General features: G+C 50.8%; 3 protein-coding genes across 3 annotated transcripts; all 3 read right to left on the minus strand.

Annotated features, from left to right (window-relative positions):
• Positions 1–284: 284 nt before the first annotated feature.
• MYCGRDRAFT_97913 (uncharacterized protein) lies at positions 285–884 on the minus strand (the record flags this gene model as incomplete). Its single annotated transcript, XM_003847027.1, has 1 exon — positions 285–884. The coding sequence occupies one exon, from the start codon at positions 882–884 to the stop codon at positions 285–287; it is 600 nt and encodes a 199-aa protein (XP_003847075.1).
• An 8,667-nt stretch (positions 885–9,551) lies between these two features.
• MYCGRDRAFT_97914 (uncharacterized protein) lies at positions 9,552–13,955 on the minus strand (the record flags this gene model as incomplete). The annotated part of the gene is made up of 9 exons (XM_003847026.1): positions 9,552–9,555; positions 9,721–9,822; positions 10,046–10,113; positions 11,311–11,358; positions 11,670–11,883; positions 11,951–12,014; positions 12,214–12,400; positions 12,608–12,806; positions 13,591–13,955. The coding sequence occupies 9 exons, from the start codon at positions 13,953–13,955 to the stop codon at positions 9,552–9,554; spliced, it is 1,251 nt and encodes a 416-aa protein (XP_003847074.1).
• A 6,150-nt stretch (positions 13,956–20,105) lies between these two features.
• Positions 20,106–20,687, minus strand: MYCGRDRAFT_97915 (uncharacterized protein; the record flags this gene model as incomplete). The annotated part of the gene is made up of 1 exon (XM_003847025.1): positions 20,106–20,687. One exon carries the CDS (start codon positions 20,685–20,687, stop codon positions 20,106–20,108), a length of 582 nt encoding a protein of 193 aa, XP_003847073.1.
• Between the last annotated feature and the right edge of the window lie 723 nt (positions 20,688–21,410).

Consider the following 21,410-nt stretch of genomic DNA (forward strand, 5'->3'; position numbering starts at 1 on the left):
TAAAACGTAGTTAGGCTAGGAGTAGCTACGATACCGTATATTATAAGACGCTTTACGTAAGAGCGTAGGTCTATTTCCTCTCCTCTAAAGACGGCTAAAAGAGTCGGTAGTAAGGGCTTAGATAGGGCTTTAGTTTAGATTAGGTATAAAGGTAGACTAGCCTATATAAACAAGTATAATGAACCCCTAACCCTAACCCTAACCCTAAACGTGAAACGGAGATCGAAGCCGGGCTCCTCTTTAAAGCCACCGATCTTCGCCTTCTTGTCCTTGGAAGGACCGCTTTATGTCTCCTTTAATGAGGCACGCTCAGACTGCGTACCTCGACCCCAGGTCGATGCATCAAAGTTCTCCCGGTTTGTCGGACGACCAGAGCGACCGCGCGATTCGGAAGGCTTACGACTAGATGAAGTCTGATTCCTTCCATCGTCTTCTGCGCCTCGCTTTCGACTGCTAACATTCAAGTCGCCCAACTTGGACTTGGTGCGGGTGATCTTTTTCATCAGCTCCGCGAGGGTATCCTTGATGTCAACTTCTTCGTTTTGCACCGTCTGCGCCTGCAGCCTCGTCTTCTGGTCCGCGAGGGTTTGTCGCGTCTGCAAGAAGATGTCGGGCTGATGAGGCTGAGGCTGAGGCTGATGCGGCTGCGGATTGGCTGATGGCATATGAAATTGGCCATATCCTTCCGAGCGCGCTGCGTACAGGCGCGACTCGTCCCAACAGCGGCGTTCTTCGGCCAAGAGACGAAGCTCCTCGTCGCGACGCTTGTCCGCTTCCCAGTCCAGACGCTCCTTCACCCGCCGCGCGTCATCAGTTTGAGACGGTTGCTGGTAGCCGTAGACGTTGTAAGGCGGCTGTCCATATGCGTCCAACGCTACTGGCATTTGCTGCGAGTCGAACTGCGCTGGCCGACGTGGTAGAGGGTGCGGAACGAAGGCTTGTGGTGCCTGACCTTGGTTGTATCGCGGAATTGGAGGCCGCTGCGGGCGCTGCTGTTGCTGCTGCGGGCGCTGCTGCTGCTGACAACTTTGGTGGCGACGACTTTGGTGGCGCCGATGACTGTGTCTTTGCATTCGCTGGCTTCGACGACGACTGTGTTGCTGGTGTCGAACTTAAAGTCGCTGTCGATTGTGACGTCGAAGACTTATCCGCCGCTGCAGTCTTGTCCTTCTCTGCGCGCAATTTGGCGGCGAAGGCCTGGTGCGGTGCCTGTTGAGGAGTTGCCTTTGATGCAGGCTTCTTCTCTTCAGGTGCTTGATCGGCCTATCTTAACGACTTAAGAGACAGCTTTAACAGGGCTGTCTGTGCCTTAGACTCGGTTCCGTATTCGCCCAGCTATGACTTGGATGAAGATGAAGGAACTGGAGCCTTCTTCTCTTCTTGTGGCTTTGGGCGATTATCGGAAGAACCTTCGCCTGCCGAAACACTCTTGCTGGTACGTGCTACAGCGGGAGTTGAAGTCGGAGCAGGAGATTGGCTCACATGTTGATCACTCTCTTCTTCGAGGGGCGACAGTGGTCTAGGAGGCGCGCCTCTTCCAGCCGTCCTCGAACCCAGAGGTCGCGGTTCCATTTGTAGTATGACCATTTATCTGACTTGAAGTTGAACATCCACTCGTGGCCGAGTGCCTCCAGGTTGGGCGGCCATTTTGGTGCTTCGTCGGTGGACTCGATCTCCTGTTGACCTGTATTATCCGATGCATTTGCCTTGCCTATCTTTCTACTGCGATCGCACTCGTCAGCCATGATGTGTGGTGACGATGATGTAGAGCTGGAAGGTTGCATCAGGGAAAGTCCTTTGCAGCGCAGAATTTCGACAACACCTCTAGCGCAAACATTGATCGTGTCCTATATGTGGCAGTAGGTCACTACACCTCATTTCTCAAAACCTCGTTTTATCGCTATTGCGATGTTGCTCTGCCAACGCTTACTAAGCGCTCGCAACGTCTACCTCTCTTGCTCGCAACAGCGTTCTTCTTCTTCCTTTAATTACTACCCTTACCGCCCTCGCCGCCCTATAATGCTACGAACCGCCCTTAACATCGACTACCTCTAAGCCGAGATTAAGCTCCTACTTAGAGTCTCCGAGTAGACTTATAGCGAAGTTATCGATTAGCTAAGGAACGAGAAGAACGTATATATCGAGCCTCGTACGTTCCGAAGGATACTAGCGAGATAGGAGCTATTAACGTAGCTAAAGGTGTATTAAGATTAGGAATACTAGGCTCTATTAAGTACTAGGATTAAGGAGCTCTTCTAGCAATAGGATGTTAAGGATAAGATGCTATTAAGGTACTTAAAGAAGGACGGTTTTTAACTATTAATAACGTAGCTACGGAGGGTTCGGAAGCGACTAGGCTTATATCGAACGACCCTAAGACATAAGTAGCCTAAATACGATAAGGTTATCCGGATAGTGTTAGAGGGGACGATTAAGGGTAGTGCACTAGATAACTTTGGATATAAACGATTAGTAAGGCACCTACGGAAGGAATATAACATTATTAGAAGGTCTATATATACGCTCGTAAGCTAGATACGTCCGCTCGTAGGCTAGATTCGTCCGCTCGTAAACTATAATTTACGCTACTTCCCTTACTCGTAAACTCCCTCGCCTAGCTCGTACGCTAACGCTCCTTTGCTCGTAGGGATCGTATAGCTAAGATCTCGTATTCCCTTAATCCTATAGGCTATAATGCTCGCCGCCGGAAGGGTGGTCGTAAGGACGTCTAGCATAGTCGTCTAAAGGCTAAGGGTCCTAATTATATATAGTCGGTAGATGCCTACTATAAGTTCGAGACCTTTAGTATCTACTTCTACGCCTATATCGATATATACATACGGAAGATTATTTAGATCTACGTAGGTACTATAGCTAAGACGGTCTTCTCGGTCTCTAAGTAGTATTTAGATATAGTCCGAGAACTTAGCTTTACGCCGAAGGTAGGCTCGTTACCGTACGTCCTATGCTCGTAGCTCTACTAACTTCTATAGATTATACGAGCGGATTACGGCGTAGAGACGCTATTAATAGCTAATATACACCTCTTCTACCGTAAACTTTAGGAGGGTTAGAGCATTAAGTTCCGTAATAGCTTCTAGTATATAACGAGTAAGGGCAATTAAACGATCGAGCGCTTCTAGGGTCTTAGTACAGCTATAGCATAGAATCGATGGCGTAATGCCTTCTACCGGCTTCGCGATGAAGAGCTCTATAGCGAGGATAGTAGGGCTAACCGCGTAGCATTCCTTGCGGTCTACGTTCTAATCCTCCGGTTTACGGTCGAGTAGTTCGTTAATAACTACAACAACTACGCTATTCGAAAGTAGGCTAAAGTCGTAGGGCACTTGCCTAGTATTCCTACTTATAACTACGACTACCCTCCTAATAGCGTAGAGGATCGCGGAATTTACCTTAACGTAGAGCATCCGCGTATTAAGCGGATAGTAGATTAGTATACTTAATTCGGTTAGTATTCCCCTACGTACGAGCATTCCCCCTACGTACGAGCGGCTCGCGAGCGGTTACGAGCCTACTAGGGTTTAGGGGCGGTGTAGGGATTGTTAGCTTATAGGCCTACTTCTTAGGCTACTAGCGTTACGAGCGGTTTACGTACTATTACGAGCTAACTATTAACAGATCTTCTTATATACCTTCCCCCGCCGACTCTATAGTAGGCTTCCGATATCCTAGTAGCTAGTAGCTATCCGGCGACGCTCGATAGTCGCGAGCTAGACGCTAATAAGGATAAGATCTATATAGATATATATCTCTACCTCCGCGATACTACTACTCGTTATCTTGCCGCTAGTAATAACCTTACGGAGTTTTAGACCCCTCCGAAGGGCGCTAAGTTATAGCCGCGTAACCGTATAAGGGACTTCTTCCGTACTAATAGCTTTATATTCGACTAAACGATATATAGGCTATGCCCTCCTACCCTTCCTCTTCCTCTTACTCTTACTTACTACCGTCCCTTATATATATAGCGCTCTTATAGCTACCCCTTAGTTCTACCGCAATCCTACGGCTCTACCCTATACCTCTTATGCTAACCTTAGCGATAAAAACTATAGCTTCTGCGGCTGCCCTCTACCCTTACGAGCTCCGGCGAGCGACGACGACGAGCCTACGAGCGAACGCTAGCCTACCCCTCCTAGCTCTAGTACTCGCGAGGGGTTTTATATCCCGTAGAGCCGCGCTAACATAGAGATAAAGAAGGACGCTAAGCCGAAGGCTCGTAAGACCCCTAACGCTACCGCTAACTTATTAAAGGAGGCTAAGAAGGCTAAGCGTATTAGGGAGCTGTTAGCTAATGCTAAGAGTAGGAACAGGGCTAGCCCTAAGAAGAAGGACGATAAGGTCGTAGCGTTGCCGGTCGTCTTTACTATTAAGTGCACTATCGACACTATCGATATAGAAGATCTAAGCGATAACGACGAGGACGTAGTAGCTATATATTCTAGTCGCCGCAACGGGTATACATAGTTAGCCTAAGGCACTATTACTATAATAGACAAGGCTCTCGAGGACGCTATTGCGGAGAAACGTAGCAATGTCTTCCTATAGTATCTCTTAAACGAGAGCATAACTACGAGGAAGCGGCTATAGAAGCCCTACTACGACATCTACCTTACGAAGGAGTATAGTAAGGGCTAGCCTATTAAGCTCGGTAATACTAACCTCGCTACGGCGGACACTACGCTTAGGATGCTATAGCTCTTTAATCCAAAGACAGGCCTTAAGACCCCTTCCGCGAACGTCCGGATTACTTATATTATCTACGTTAAGAAGGCTAACGAGCAAGGCGACCTTAAGCCTAGCTCTAAGAACGCGGACGACGGCGGCTAGATATATTAGTACCTTAAACGCTCTATAAATAAGGACGGCGGACCTACATTTAAGTATGTAATTAGCTATAGTATATAGACCGATAGCACTGTCCTACACCCTAACGGTCGTATATTTAAGGACAAGGACGGCGTTATTTACTATCCGTTTATATAGACTAATAGCTATACTAGCGTCGACGGTAAGAAAGTCCTCGTAGGCTAGAGTTACCTACTCGTAAGCTAGCTCGCACCGGAAGTACGCTACCTTACAATAGACGTAGGCCCGTCCGGTAGTAATAGTAAGACGCTCGTAGACTAGTCTATAGGGCTCGTAAGCCGTCCTCGTTCCGCTCGCACTACCCTTCTTAGCTCCTCGTAGGATCTATAGCGCTCTAGCCCTCTGCCTTAGTAACGCTCTAGCTCTAAGCGCCCTACTAGCCGCGACCTCTAATTATCGCCGGTAAGCTAGCCTAACGACGATTACATTCTACTCGACCCTAATACGGACAGCTCGGACGATATAGCAAAGGCTAAGGAAGCTACCGCGAACCGAGCTAAGGAGAATAGTACATCTTCGACGATTACCTCCGTAGTAGCTAGTACGCTAGCGCTAGCGATCCGTTCGGACTCGACGGTGCCCTCTTCGTTAGCGACAACGACGATAACAACGCCTTAGTTAAAGTCGAAGGCGCCTAGCACTACTACTAGCACTACTACTAACGCTACTAGTTAAGGGGGTTTAGAGATGCTAGAGGAGGTCGCCGAGCCGGTCGTTAAGCCGGCCGTTTAGTAGTAGAAGATAAAGAAGAAGAAGAAGGTTAACGAGCCGGTAGCTGTTAGCACTAGACGGAGCGAGAGGACTATTAAGCTTACCGAGAAGGGTAGGGCTAACTAGAAGGACTAATATATACGAATCTAATAAATATACGCTACCGACGACTCGCTCGTTACGTACTCGCGGACTAAATAGACTAGCTCGTAGCTAGAAGGAGTAATAGACGTATATATTAGTATCTTAATATCTTAACACCTTAATTCTCTTCCTTAAAAACGGCACGTAGTAGGCTCGTAGGCTAAAACGGCTAGCTCGTAAGCGTAAGAACGAGGGATTTAAGGAGATATTTAGTATTAAACGCATTTATTTAGGTATTAACGAGCAGGCTCGTAGCGCTCGTATAGGGCACGTAGGCTAAATCGATCTATCTATTAATCTATTACGCCTAGTCTACCGAACTTCTCGTTAATAGTACGCTAATACTATAACACCGACTACTTAATCTTAGCAATAGTAGCCTTTAACTTACTACGTACATTATTAACCTTATCTATAATCTCCTTAATTAGCTTAGCCTTAATCTTAGCCTTTAGCTAACCTCTTATACCCTTTAAAACTCCGTTCTTACGCTTTAATTCCGACACCTCCGACTCTAGCGTAGCGATCTTATCCTACGCATTATTTATCTTACTACGCATGTTACTAACAGCCTCCTTTAATACACTCTTCTTTTCTACCGGCTCCTCCTTAATCTTTACCTCCTCTCTAGCAAAACATAGAGGCTTGCCCTTATAGTAGTAGTAAGCGTAGGCAACTATAGTCTTAGAAGTCTTATAGTCGAGTCCGCGATCCTCGCACTAGCCGCACTTAGTAACCGCCGGAATGCCTGTTTTTTAATATTAGCCTACGAGCCTTACTACGAGCCTTACGAGCTATATTACCTTCGTCCGTTTCTATAACTCTACGTACATAATTATACCTCCTAAGCATCTAACGTCCGCTCTTCTTAGTGTTTTTATCGCTACTCTATACTTTAGCGAGGGACTCGTTCTATAGCTCGTCGGAGATGTACTAGAAGTCTTTAGAGGTAGCCGTAGTAGACTTAGTAAAGGCGAGGAGGTCGGTAGGTAGCTAAGATATAGGAGCGATAGCTAGAAGGGATGTGGTCGCTAGCTTAGAGTCGCTGCTATCGTCTAAGAGAGAGGAGAGAGAGGAGTCGTCGTCGTCGAGACGGCGCTTAGGGTCGCGAGCCTTACTAAGTTCCGTATTAAGTGCCGTAAAACTAGCTATTTTTACGTACGAGCGGTATATATTATGTAACGAGCGAGCTACGAGCGCGCGCGGTAGAGTAGTAGAAGTAGTAGTGTTAATGAGAGGTTTAAGAGTCGAAGAAAATAACACTTATCTAACTAACTAAACGGCGTATTAGCGCGCGCACTTATATATAATTGTCGATATTGTCGATAGAGTAACTCTACTGCTGTATAGGTGACAATACAAGCAATTGGCGACAATGGTGGTGGTGGTGTTATTAAAGAAATAAGAAATGAGGTGTAGTGACCTACTGCCACATATAGGACACGATCCATTGCCAAGACTTTGGTGTGGAGGGAACTGCGATGCAAAACAGAAAACATTCGATGAAGATGCGCGGTCGACACGCTTTCATCCTCATCGACATCATCATTATCATCATCATCATCATCATCATCATCATCGCCACCAAGCACGACGACGACGATAGGACAAGCAAAGCCTGCACGTCGACGAACGACCAAAAGGGATAATATGGTGCATGGATTGCTGCAGAGTTGGAAAAACTGCAGTGTGACTTGCAAGATAAAGCTCACGACGAGCTATGCATTCCGTGTCAAGAGATTATCATTGACGGCGACACTCGTCGTGGTTGCAGACGAGCATATCCTGGACAATGGCCTGATAGCTTTTAATCGAGGCAACGTCGAGAGGAAGCTGAGGAATGCCGCTTACGAAGACGGTACACTCCCAGACAACGCCCAAGGGAGGTACAAGTGGTGGATGCAAGACAATCCAAGTTGTCGTCCGCACCTACAAAGTCAGCGGCGGCAACGATAACACCAGCAGCTTCGTCATCCAACGTGCCGCACTCGGCCTTCGGCAAGGGCTTTATCGGCTTTCCGGACGAGGGGCGTTTCCCTTTACTGGAGGCGAAGCCAAAGTACCTGTGGCCCGAGAAGGCGACATTGGCTCCGATGCCTAGCGCGAGGCTAAACGTCCCTGCTAATCCTCGCCACGGTCATTCAACCGGTCAGAGAGGTCGCGGCAACGCGAGCAATCTGATGTAAGGCCAACTGGGTCGTCAAGGTAGCAACCTTCGGCAGCATCCTGGCGATGGCAAGCCTCCGCAAAACGTCGAGCGAGCCGTCATCCCGTGCGACTTCGATAAAGACGGCAATAACAGAGCTTGTACTCAGGAAGACGCGACGTGGTTGGATCACAATCGCTTGCCACCTTCGGCAGCATCCTGGCGATGGCAAGCCTCCGCAAAACGTCGAGCGAGCCGTCATCCCGTGCGACTTCGATAAAGACGGCAATAACAGAGCTTGTACTTAGGAAGACGCGACGTAGTTGGATCACAATCGCTTGCCAATGCGTGGGCCGATTACTGGAGACACTATCCCGCGCAACGATCCGAAGAAGTCTAATGCGGCCAACTCGGCTATCCGAAAGGCGTAGCTCGAGAAGAACAACATCTGGCTCGAGTGTGCTCGCTGTCATGCCTACGGGTTGACGTGCGATCACGGCTTGCTATGTCAGGCTTGCAAGGACGGTGGATATTAATGTCAAATTAAGGTTTACAACCTTGGCATGGACTGTCGCTACGGCAATTGCCCCGGGCTTTATAATAACATGTTCAAGATGATGGCTAATGCCGCGCAGGATCTGGTTAATGCTTCGCAGAATCTAACTGCGGTTAAGCCTGGCCCGATTCTTAACATTGTTAGTAAGTGGATCAAGGAGTTACACAAGTAGCGCATGGATCTCGAGGAGTATTAAGTTCACTCCAGAAATGGGGATACGTTGCCGAGATCTCGCTACTTCTCGCCACTTACTGCCCAAATGGCGCTCTGCACACAAGTGGACGCCGCCAGTGGCCTCGCGCGGACATCTGAATGTGAAGGAAATCCCGGCTACTTCCCCACCGACAAGGACCCTCGCTGGAAGCTCGCACTTGTGTCTCGGAAATTGTGGAAGGACCAAGTTGCTCGCGACAATAAGGTGCTTTACAGAGGCAACAAGTCGAAGGAATTGCCGCTACCGGTGGCTTAGTCCGCTGCTAAACCGCGCGGATCGTCCAATGGTGCTCCCAAGACTTCGTCGGATGCGTCTTTAGGGAGGACATCTGGGTCGACGGCAGCACCGGTTCCTGCACTACCGAAACCTGCAGCGACAGACTCCGAGCCGCCAGCTGCACAAGCAACGTCGAGCGGTACTACTACAGCGGTCCAGGCTATGCTGGCGGCAGCGCGTCTCACGGACGGCATCGGCAAGGCGACCGGCATGAACGCGGAGTAGTCACTTTAGCAGACTACTCTCACACACACACTCTCTCTCTCTCATTCTCTCCTACTCTCCTTCATCGTCTTTTAAAAAGGCGGTTCTCCTTCATCGTCTTCAACAAGGCGATTCATATTCATCGTCTTTATGATAAAGGCGGTTCTCCTTCATCGTCGTCCGAAAACGGTTCCCCTTCACCAACCTCATCGTCCGCAAGACGGCTCCCTTTCATCGTTTTCAAAAAGCGGTTCTCCTTCATCCAACATTATTGTCTTGACAAGGTAATTCCCCTTTATCGTTTTCGGAAAGGGATTCTTTTCCTAAACTCATTGCCTTAACAGGGCAATTCTCCTTTATCGTCTTCAGAAAGCGGTTCGTTCCTATCGCCTTAATAAGGCGGTTCTCCTTCATCTAACCTTATTGTCTTAACAAGGCAATTCTACCTCATCGTCCGTAAGACGGTTGTTCCTCGTCGTCTTTCAACAAGGCGATTCCCTTTATCGATTTCAACCAGGCGATTCAAATCTCATCGTCCGCGAGACGATTCTGTAGGGGTTTGTAGTATTCAACGCTCACATAGCGATTCTGGCATCTGTAAGTGGCAGATGGGGCCATGCGGGAATCGAGAGAGCAGGAGCCAGGACTCGAGGAAGGTCGGGAGTCGGGCGGGTGGGATACCTAGAAGAAGAAGTGCGAAGTTAGTAATGTTGCCGGCAATCGATAGTGCGTAGGACGATGCTAAGCCGTCATATATGAGGATTTATTAATGAATTATGACGACCTCTTGCTACTGATGATATGAATCATGACGACCTATTTACTAATGAGTCGTCATATTGACCACTCTGCTTCGATGGTTCCTCCTGCGCCCGCTGACAAGCCGCTGCGTGTTCTAGCTCACCTTCGAAGGAACATTCTGATGTGCGACTGTTTGCTGCCGTGGACTGACATTGGACATGTGAGCATAATCTATGGCGTTGTCAAGTTTGGGTGTTGACAGAGGCAATTTACGAGGTGACCTGAGGTGAGGTGAACTGTGGACCCGGCCATGATGCTCCACTGCATCGACACGGCCTCAGCCACCTCGCCTGCCTTATTAGATGTGCTAGCGGCTCTCGTAGTGAGTACGCTACCTCGATGTCGGACCTCGTCGATGCCTGTCTTTTCTTAACTAGCTAAACGGAATAAACATGGAAGACGAGACTCAACAGACGAAGACAGGAAATGGTTAACCTTTGCTTCGTGATACATTGCAGTAATATCGCCGACCAGGCTGACGTCGCTAGAGTTAAGCGTTCGCAACAGGCGATTGACGGAGAGGGAGTCGGCCTATCTTTGGTCGGTAAGATGGAATGTACAAGAATGGAGGCCTGATTCTCCTCTCGTCGCTCTGCACTCTTCTTGCCACGACGACATCCTAAACCCACGGGCACGAGTCCCTTTGTCTAGTCCATGCCGACGTTCGAGAGAGCTCCTCGTCCTTGTTCTAATGAATGCATGGATAGGGTGGACATGAAGGAGGAGATCGAATAGCTGAATTCGGCGTGAAGCAGAGTCACCCTCTCCAGCATGCTAGCAAGTCAGAGTTGCGAGAGATGACCGCATGGGAAGCAGACGTGCCCTGTTGATCTTACTCATCTCTAGTCCATGGCTGTCGTTGAAGGGACTAATACCGAGTCTGCTTGTATAGTCCAGAGAAAGGTGCAGCATACCCTCGTCCAATCTCAGCAAGAAGAGCAGCAGCTTCCTCGTCATACATTCCAGCAAAACCACAGATTAAGACATCGACCTCGAAGTCAAGCAATCAAAGTAGATGACTAGCGAGGAGAGAGTTGGACGATTTACAGGGAGGGATCCTCAGCTCTGATCTCATCGCTCTACACTCTCTGTGAGATGACTCCTTTTCATATCCATAATAACGAGTTCATGCCATCGCTCGCCGTCGACGCTAAGGAGTGCTGCTTGATCTTCGTTGTCATTCGGCTCGTAGTCGCTAGTGATCGAGCATTACCACGGCAAAAGGGAAGTGCACGACCTCTTACTCTCGAGTTGGTATAAGATGTCAAAGACAACTTGCCGATATTCAAAAAAGGAAGCTATGGCCAGCGGCGGGAATCGAACCAGCGATATCGTGAGCAGAGATGGAAGAGCCATCCAACCTCTTACCACTCGGCCACGCCGGCGATCTAATGGGATGGCATTCTTGGTACGAATCTATAGGTAGACCAGCTATCGTTCTTCGACTACTTCACTGCATTTAGCTTGAGGCTGGTGGAGGAACCGAAAGAGAAACGAATTGAAACGATTGCTTTTGTCCTACGTCCCTTCCTTCCTACTCTTTCCAACACCAGGTCGATAAGCTCCTTGCCGACGGTGTGGTTTCCACCGCAGTATTTTCCGGGCTCTCGTCCAAAGACGCTCGGTTCATCGACTGCGCTATGAACCAATGGACACTTGCAATTTCTGCACTCAGGCTGCCCACAAGATCCTTTCATCATCCGTCGTCGCCTAGTACTCAGCCTTACCGCCCTCATCACCCTCGGCGGAGTCGGCAGCAACCTCCTCGTCATCGCGCTCGAGCGCAGCCAAGTCCTCTCGCCCTTCTCCATACCCTCGCCGACGTACCAGGGGACGAAGGCGCGCTTGCTGTACATGAGATCGACCTCGTGAAACAGGGCGGACCAGACCTCTGCAATGGCGGTATTGTTAGAAGGAATACAGTGGCCGAAGGCGCGCTTGCTGTACATGAGGTCGAACTCGTGGGATGCAATGGGCCAATGGCGGTAGTGTTAGAAAGCATGCACACCTCTTGCAGTACATGAGATCGACCGAATTTGTGGGACAGAGCGGGCCAGGCCTCAGCAATGGGGCTGTTGGAAAACATGCACAGGGCACGGTTGACCTTTGCGAGATCGCCCGTTGGGCACGTCCCGTAGGGGCTGGTAGCAGCTACCGATCTTGAAGCCAGTTGGCCACCAGTCGACAGTGCGCTTGGACTTGAGGATGGCGACGGCCTGGCAGCAGATCCGACGTCTCCGCGATAATGTTCGTTGCCGGAATCGCACGCACGTTTGCTGTACATGAGGTCGAATTTGTCAGAGGAGAGCTGGTGAACGTCCTTTACGACGACGTCTCCGCAGTACAGAAGGGCATGTGGCCAAGGTCGAACTTGTGGGACAGGGCGGACTAGGCCGGTGATTTTGGACACATGCACACGGGCACGGTTGACTCTGGCGAGATCGTCGTCTGGCACGTTCTGCGGTGGCTGGTAGCAGATGCCAATCTTAAAGCCACTCGGGCACTAGTCGACGAATTGAATGTGGTGCGCTTCGTCTTGAGGGTGACAACGGCCTAGTGAACAACCTTGGGAACAACGTCTCCGTTGTAGAGCAAGTGGCCATGTACTTGCCGTTGCGGGGGTCGCACTCGACCATCTGGCTGTCTGGCTCGAAGCAGAACATACTGATCTGCTGCACGCCATTGGCCTCGTGGCAACGAGCGGGAAGTGAATACGCGGGTATGGCACCAGGTTGGTCTGGAACTCGTCGAGGTCGAACCGGAGGGAGGCGGCGATGGACGAGACGACCTTGGTGAGCCGCGGAGGCAGGCTGCGATGTGCTGCTTGTTGTTGCAGAGACTTCTGGCGGACATCGTCGGACAAGCTGCTGAAGTGAAAGACAAGGTTGGGGAATTGGCGTTTGTAGGGTCTCTGCCATTGTCGGATAGATCTAGATTATCTTGCTTGTGCGCACGCTCGTCTTGCGTTTGCGGCATTCACGCACAGCTGCGAGCTTCTTCTCGAAGGCTGTGGGTTGTGACCGGCAAGACGTTTTCCAAAAGGCTCCTCCGCCTTGTCTTGAATTGAAGCACGACGGCGACACCACTCCTCCTCCGCGGATCCGTATTCTTATCTTCTTCATCGTATGTCTCGACAGCTTGCTTCTAGCTTAGTGGCTGCTTCTTGCTTAGTGGCTGCTTCTTGCTTAGTGGCTGCTTGGTAGCTGCCCGTGCGTGTCGCGATGGTCGCCAGCCGGTGCCCACGTGCGCTCATTGCTTCCAGTGGTAGCGAGACTGGATCGTAATGATCTGGCTGTTTGGCTCGAAGCCGGTCTCCTGCACGCTATTTGCCTCGTAGGCAACCTTGACGGCGAACACAATCGTTGAGCGGGAAGTGGATGCGGCGTGGGTATGGGACGGACTAAGTTAGTCAGGAACTCGTTAAGATCGAAGTGGAGGGAGGCGGTAATAGAATCTTGCATATGCGTGCATTTCTTGCCGTAGTCGATGGAAAGGCGTTGTAGGGTAAGAGCGCCGAACCCAGAAGGTGTAAGCTCTGAATAATGGGGAGTGGACGAGTTGGAGAAGATGGTGGTGAGCAGAAAGCTGAGAGGACAAGAAAAAGGAGAAGGAGACATGAAAGATGCCCTGGCTGATCCTTCTGCTAACAGTCCCCAAGACTGCACACAGGGCATCGTCGCATAAGTGCTGGGTTTCAGAGTGAAAGCGTCGGAGGAGTCCAGAGTATAGGCACCAGAGTTCAGGTCGGGACCACCAGCAACCTCCGCACCACCACCACCGCCCGCAACGTTGATAGGCACCTCCGCATCAGCGCTGGAGTTCAGGTTGGAAGCACCGCCGCCGGAGGCCAGATCGAAAGCGCCAGAGTCCAGAATATAACCACCACCGAACGTCGGGTTATTAGCGCCGCCGAAGTCCAGATCAAAAGCATCAGAGTCCAGAGTAGAAGCGCCGGAGTCCGGTTTGGAACCACCACGAACTTCCTTCCTACCACCACCGACCGCAGCATTCATCGGCAGCGCGGACTGCTCCCCATCGACGTCCTCACCACCCTCATTTCCAACCTCTCTCTTTCCCCTCTTCCGGCCCCTCCCACCCTCCTGCTCCTCTCTATTTCCCCTACCGTCGTCCAATGGTCCTTCACTTTATACCTAGCATCACGCCTTTCTCCCCCGTCTTATCCCACCCCTTCGCTAACCCTATTAACCGCGCCGCCCCATCCTCCTTCCAACCGCTTCCCTCCCTATTGCTACCCTCTCCCGATCCGTCCTGCTTACTATTCTCTTCCTACTCCCTCTCCGACGATCCTTTACCGGTTCGAGGAGCTCTCTATAGCTCAAACTCCCTCGCCCGCTCTAGAATACTACGAAACCGTCGGATTAACTAAACCCTCGGACCGCCGTCGTCGTGTCTGGCGTAGAAGGTCGCGCGGGCGATGAGAGCGGCGATTCGCGTAATGGAGTTGTGGGCGCAGGGACAGGGTGGGGAGTAGGTAGGGGCCCAGTAAGCCGGCCGATCGGGAACAGCTAGGCGATAGTGACTACGGCTGCGACGATTGCGGCTACGATGACTGCGACCGTAACAAGCCAGGCGATAACTTCGACGACGGCAATTCCGCCTCTCCCTCCTCTTCCGCCTATGTAGACCAACACTCCCCCTCACCTCCTCCCCCTTACCTCCTCCTCCTCCTCCTCCTCCTCCTCCTCGAAGCACAATCGTCTTGTAATAATGCAAATCCTCAATTAACGCCAAAATGCGCCGAGTGCGGGTCATGCCGATGCAGAGCCGACAGCGGGTGTGGGCGTGTTTCCCGTAGACGTCGACCGGGCAGGTGGCGGCGCCGGAGGGATTGAGGGCTTCTATGTTTTTCTTAACACGATTGGTTAGATGGTGGGTCTGTAAGGGCTGGGATGGAAGAGGGAGGGCTGGGATGGGATGGAACGGGGGAAATCGGGTGGATTGGAGGGGAGCTTTGGTACCTGGAATGTTGAGTTGAGCGCCATAGTAGGTCTGGAGGGGAGTGATGGTGGATGTTCTGGTGGATGTCTTGGAAGGTTTCATGGTTGCGATGCTGGTTGCGATGCTGGTTGCGATGCGCTGGTTGCGACCGCGCTGGTTGAGATTGCGCTTTGCGAGACAAGTCGCAAGACTAGACGAGTTAAGCTACGAGATGGTCTTGTACAAGCAGACGGGGCGATGCAAGACAGAGCTGCAGCGACGCCGCCGAGATGTCGCAGTAGGAGAATAAGGACAAGAGAGAGGGAGCAAAGATGGAGGTCAAACATACATCCAAGACAGGTTCCAACATGGAAGATAGGTACCAATTTGGCGCGACAGGTGGAGCACACTGCATGCCGGCAACGTCGCGCTCGCGCCCAGAAACGAGATCAATACCGGCGCTGATAGCAGGATCGCTACTGCGGCCAAAAATCCGGGTTGGTGGGTGCGGGCGGGCGGAGGCATGGAGGGACGGAGAGGTGCAGGGGAGCATGGGGACGGGGGGAGTGCGGGTTCATAGAGTTGTTGTCGGGGGTGGAGGAGGAGTGGAGGAGGGGTTCAGAGGTTGTCGATGGGGTATGAAGACGGGGAAAGTTGTGGAGAAGAGGAGGAAGGGACAATGGGTTCGGGATGGAAGTGTGAAAGATGGAGATGAAGACCCGTTCGGCGTAGCGTAGAAGAAGTAGAAAGAAGTACAGTGAGGGCGAGATGGTTCGCAGCGGGTATGGATGGTTCGCCGTGGGTATGGACCGAATTCATTTCGACCGTATGCCGCAGCTCGTCGCATGCGAGCGCGGCGGCGACGAAGTCGAGTAGCTTGTCCCTCACGAGGACCAGCATCAAAGCGGCTGCCATGCCGATTTCTCATGCCTGTGAAGCTCGTTTCCACACCGACAGAGATAATCAGATGAGAAGTGAGGTCCTGTCTTGTTCGGTTGTTGTCGCCCACAGATGCCTGAGGCAACAGTCGGGCCATGAGGTTGACGACAATGACGTCATCAGAGATCGTCAAACGTGGCCCACAGGTTTGTAACAGTGTGACAGTGAACAGAACACGTCGCACACGGGAGGCACCGCACAACAACAACCCGGTGTTCAATCTCGCTACGTCCGGGAGACATCCAACGGGTAATACCGTAGACTTCCCAATCGAGTGGAGTAAGGTATCTATCTTAATTACCTGCGAGATACATGTCCATCTCTTCTTGCTTCCGATGCGGTAATATTCATCATCCTCGACGACATGGTCTGTTGCGTTCGCAGGGCACGATCGATCGGGACCGTGCATGAACTGGGTGGAAGTGAACTTGCATGAACAATTCCCGCCTTCCCACGGCCACGACGACATCCTGAAAATCTCCTCTTCAGATTTGGTGCTCCCCCAAAAAGAACACGAATTTTCGGGCATGTTTACTTTTTCCGGAAACGAGACGTCGAAGATTGGCGGTTCATTTCGCATGGCTATTGGGACAAGGAGCCTTCCCTCCTACATATATCTCTCGTCTGATGTGTCCACGATGCCTTCCTCGCCCATGCTCCAACAAGTTTTTCGTGAAGGCAGGGAGGAACCTTGGCATCAATGTCCGTTCTGACGGCGAGAGATACTCTATACGGTACGTTCGTTCACCTTCTTGCCGACCAACTTTTGCACGGAACCTAACATGCTTCCTCCCAGTTCCTACGAGACATCTCTACTCTTCATCCTTCCACCGAACGCAGAAGGCCGGTTGCGACCAACGAACCCTCTCGGCGACCTCTTCCGAGCAAAACCCACCACCACGCGCACCAATCGACCAAAAGTAGCCCTCGCCCACCCATCGTCTCCAGCCCAATCCAAAAAAAGAAAAATCCTACAACACCCCAACGGACGACGAGGGAAAGAAATCAAAAACGCCACCTCAATACCATACATCGCGCAAGCTACTCATTGCTCAAATCACCCACCTTCCGCGACCCGCTCGGGCACTTTCGGCTGATACCTTACTCCCACCCCATAATCACTCTGGCCGCCAGCCATCCACGCCCATCACCTCCACTCCCGAGCGTCAATGGAACAGGATCCTCCCAGCCATCCCCGCTATCCCGCCATTTCTCTCCGTCGCTCTTTCAAGGTCTGATCAGCCTTGAGAGAGTGTGGGAGAGGGGCAGAGCATGGAGTGTGGGCGTAATCTCCTCCGGTCCCTTGTCGTGGGGGAAGTCAAATCGTCGCCTTAAGGATCACGGAGTACCAAGAAATTCATCCTCGCTCCGGGCGTCTGTTGAATTGGAAGGAAGGACCAGGGTGTGGTTGGAAAGACCTCGCTGCTGGGGAAGTTTGGTGTTGGTGATGGAAGGAGAGGTGTGGACTGAACGGCGTGGGAGGTTACTTTTGTGTATTTCAGCCGGCAGAGAGTGCGAGAGAGTGGCGAGGGAAAGAGTTTGGCGTCTATCCTTCCTTCCTGCCCATCCTATCCGTCCCATCCATTTGCTCCGAAACAACGGTCTGATCAGCCGTTGGTTTGGGATAGGTGGATGGACGGGTAGGTGGTTCGTTGAGTAGGAGGTGGCGGTTCGACCCGTATACTGTTCTGTATGTGGAAAAGGGTCGACGAGTCGAGAGAATGAATGCTGTTCGTCTGCTTCTTGGAGCCAGCGGCTTGATCACCCGTTGGTTTCGGACAGACGGCTGGGAAATCAATGTAATGCACGGATGCTGTTGTGCTAACTTGTGCAATATTCACCTAGTGTGGTTAAAGTTCGAACTAGACCTGGACTATCGCTCAATTCACTTAGGAAGTTCTTGAGCCATACTGCTTCTTGAGCACAGGCGGCGGCAGCGATGTATTCCGCTTCTATCGTGCTTTGAGCACATGTCTTCTCTCGTTTTGATGCCCAAGAGACGGCTGCTCCAGCGAACATCGCGAACTATCCGGTGGTGGATCTTCTGGTGTCGACATCACCACCCCCCCCCCCCCCCCCCCCCCCAGTCAGCATCGACGAACATGTGCAGGTCGGGGTTCTCGCTCTAGTGTTTGCACTGGAGTCCGAGGTTGACTGTCTTCTTCAGATAGCTATAGAGTCTTTCAGTGGCAGCACTGTGCGTCTCGTTCGGATTGTGGCAGTGCCTAGAAAGTACTCCTACTGAAGCGCTGATGTCTGGTGTTGTCTCAATCATTCCATAGTTGGCCGAGCCAATCTCTGACTGGTATCGCTGGATTTCGTTAATTGGTCTGGGCATCCCAACGTGCTTGCAAAGAGAGGACTTGCTGTCCGTTGGCGTAGAGAATTCCCTTGTGTCTGGGTAGGCGAATCGATCAATGATCTGCTGAATGTAGTTGGACTAATGAAGATGCACATCGCCGTTGTCGTACTGGTACACGTAGATGCCGAGATAATGGCTGCATCGTCCCAGATCTTCTATCTTGAACTTAGTGGCGAGATTCCTTTTTACTTCTTCGATCTTTGCTTCTTCCGGTTCGAAGATGAGTAGGTTATCTACGTACACCGTCATGTACATGCCGTCTCGATAAATAAAGACTAACTAATCGTTAGTAGAGGCCTTCCATCCCTGAGTTTCGAGATAGGTGCGGAGTCGTAGGTACCAGTCGCGGTGATTGTTTCAGTCCGTACAGTGCTCGATTAAGCTTCAGCACATTGCCTTCTCCCACTAGGAAGCCTTCTGGTGCTTCAACGAACACTTCTTTGTCGATTTCACCGTTAAGAAAGGCGGTCTTGATGTCCATCTGATGACATTTCCACTTCTTGCGGGCTTGGAGCGCGAAGAGAAGTCTGTAGGAGGGTGCTTTAACAACCGACGAGTATGTCTCGTCGAAGTCCAGCCCGTAGATCTGTGTGAAGCCTTTGACTACGAATCGAGACTTGCGCTTTGCGATCTTGCCGCTGGCGGCCATCTTTCTTCTGTACACCCAAGGAGACTTAAGTATTTGTCTATCGTAAGGACGAGGAACAATATCCCATGTGTCGTTCTGGAGTAGGCTGGAGATGTCTTCTTCCATTGATTTCTCCCACTGAAGTCCATCTTCCATCGACAATGCCTGTTTGCGGTTCCATGGTTCTGGTCCGAAGGCCTTGTATGCTTTAGCGAGGTGGCATTCTGCCTTGGCAGCACGGCGTGTGGTGAGGCATTCGGCCTTCTCTAGGGATCGTCGTGTCTTGCGGTTCTAACGGTATGGTGGCACGGGGAGTTCTTCTTAAAGATTGTGGTCGGTAAATTCTCCGTAGCCGGTCAAGATGCGAAAGCCGGTCTCTGCGAGCTCGTTTGCCCTCCTGTCGTTGCTGCTTGTAGTTGTTGCGACTGTGTGCTTGCGAGACTGAGTTTCGCTGGGCTGATCCTCGAAGTCGTCGAGATCGTTGTCAATTTCGTCGTCGTCGCTGCTGCTGTCGCTGTCACCGGAGGTGTCAAAGTCACTCTCAGCGCGCGGCAGGGATTTTTTGAGCTTCCTCTTCTCATTGGCGTTCCTTACCCATTCGGGGTTTTGTGTGTAGAGGTTGTATCTCAACAGGGAGGTCGAGTTTCTGTAGTGCTAGCATTTGCCGATCCTCCTGGTTCCAACGTAACGATCTTCGCTCTTATAGTTGTTGTAAGGCATCTTACCCTCGCAGTCAGGGAGGGTCCTTTCGAAGTAATGCTGGTTAGCAAAGTCGCACGTGAAGTAGGTAACAATGCCATCTTCGTTGGCTCCTTTAGGATCTCTCTAGTTTTCTAGTAGGATGTCGAGATCTCCCTAATGGTTCAATGGGTCGGACAGACGCCGTGGAAAGACGATTTGAGTATCGTCGTCGACCTTGTAGTAGCAATTCCTTTTCAAAGGGTTTGTAGTGCAGTTCTGACACATCCGGTCTTCTGCTCGGTCGCACAGAGCGAGTTTGCATGCGTTGCATCTTTAAAAGTGTTTCTCAGCTTCACTAAGAGCGTCGTCGAGGAGCTCGCTAATTTGAGATCGACGTTTCTCATCGCTGTATCCTAGAAAGTGTTTTCCCACGTGCTTCAGGTTGTTACGCATCCTGCGGAGAATTTTGCTGTCTTGTTTGGGCATCGCTGCATAAGGAAGGTTCAGTCTGTTTTACAATTCCACATAGGTGAGTTTTCTTAGATCATGCTTTTGTGACAGCCTTAAGTCGTGGTACACGAGGTTAGTGACGCTTAGATGGTCGGTTGTTCGTTTCTAGTGAAGGTTCTTCGATATAATGCCTTCTGCTCGAAGATGTTTGATGCCGGCAACGATGGCGCTTCGATTCGTTGCATCGCCGGTGGATTCCTCCACTGTCTTAACACGATCATCCAGACCCATGTCGGGATCCTTAAGGTGAGACTTAGCAAGGTGTTGCAGGAATCGCTGTCGCTTCGAGTCTCGTTCTTCTTTTGCCTGAATCTCTTTTCCGTTGCGATTAGGGTCAAGGTGGCGCTGCCATCGTCTTCGAGTTGTTTCTCCTGATCTGCCTAGCAGAGAATTCTTCATCATTTCGTATCGATTCGTGAATGGAATGTTCATCCCCTTAGGGTATTGTTTGAAGTTGTCGAGTATGACCTGATCCTCTTCTTCTGTTGTGAACACGTTCCGTGGCGCAGCGGCCTTCTTCTTCTTGTCAACCATTAAGACAGTCGCTGGGTGAACGAGGAAGAGGTCGTCGGGGTCGGAGTCGTATCCGGTTCCGAAATCGTTGTTGCTGGCCGCTTCGTGACGCGCCCTTTCTAATGGCGTCGAGGAAGCTTGGCTGAGATCCGAGTTCCGGCGGTTGGGACTCATGACCTCGTAGTCATTGTTGTCTATGTCATCTGTTGGGACTTCTGACTCTGGTTCGGCGCCGTCGGCTATGCCCTAAGTCGGTTTTTGTAGTTCTGGCTCGTCTTCTCGTTCAGCAGATCCATCATGATTTTCTTCTTCTTGGTTCTGGTCATCTGAGTCCTCGTTGGAGAAATGTTCTTCATCGCTTTGTACTCCATGGTGATTCGCAGTTTCTTGCAGTCACTGTGAGAATGGTTCCCCAGGCTGAGGGTCTTCCAATCCGTTCCCTTCATTTACTTGCGCCTTGCTAACGCGATAGACTTTGTGACGGGCCGGAGATCGCGGCCTATAGTGACATTTAGGCGGATTCATCGATTTTCAACTTTATAATAACACCACCACCACTACAATCACCACCATTGTCGCCAATTGCTTGTATTGTCGCTATACAGCTGCGCTAGTTACTCTAATTACTAACAATTATATGTAAGTGCGCGCTAATACGCCGTTTAGTTAGATAAGTGTTATTTTCTTCGACTCTTAAACCTCTTATTAACACTACTACTTCTACTACTCTACCGCGCGCGCTCGTAGCTCGCTCGTTACATAATATATACCGCTCGCAATATCGCACCCTCGCGCGTACGTAAAAATAGCTAGTTAGATGCTACTTAATACGGAACTTAGTAAGGCTCGCGACCCTAATCGCCTACGCGGACTCTCTCTCTCCGACGATAACGACGA

This window comes from Zymoseptoria tritici, chromosome 19 (genome assembly GCF_000219625.1).
Source record: "Zymoseptoria tritici IPO323 chromosome 19, whole genome shotgun sequence".
NCBI classification, from domain to species: Eukaryota; Fungi; Ascomycota; class Dothideomycetes; order Mycosphaerellales; family Mycosphaerellaceae; genus Zymoseptoria; species Zymoseptoria tritici.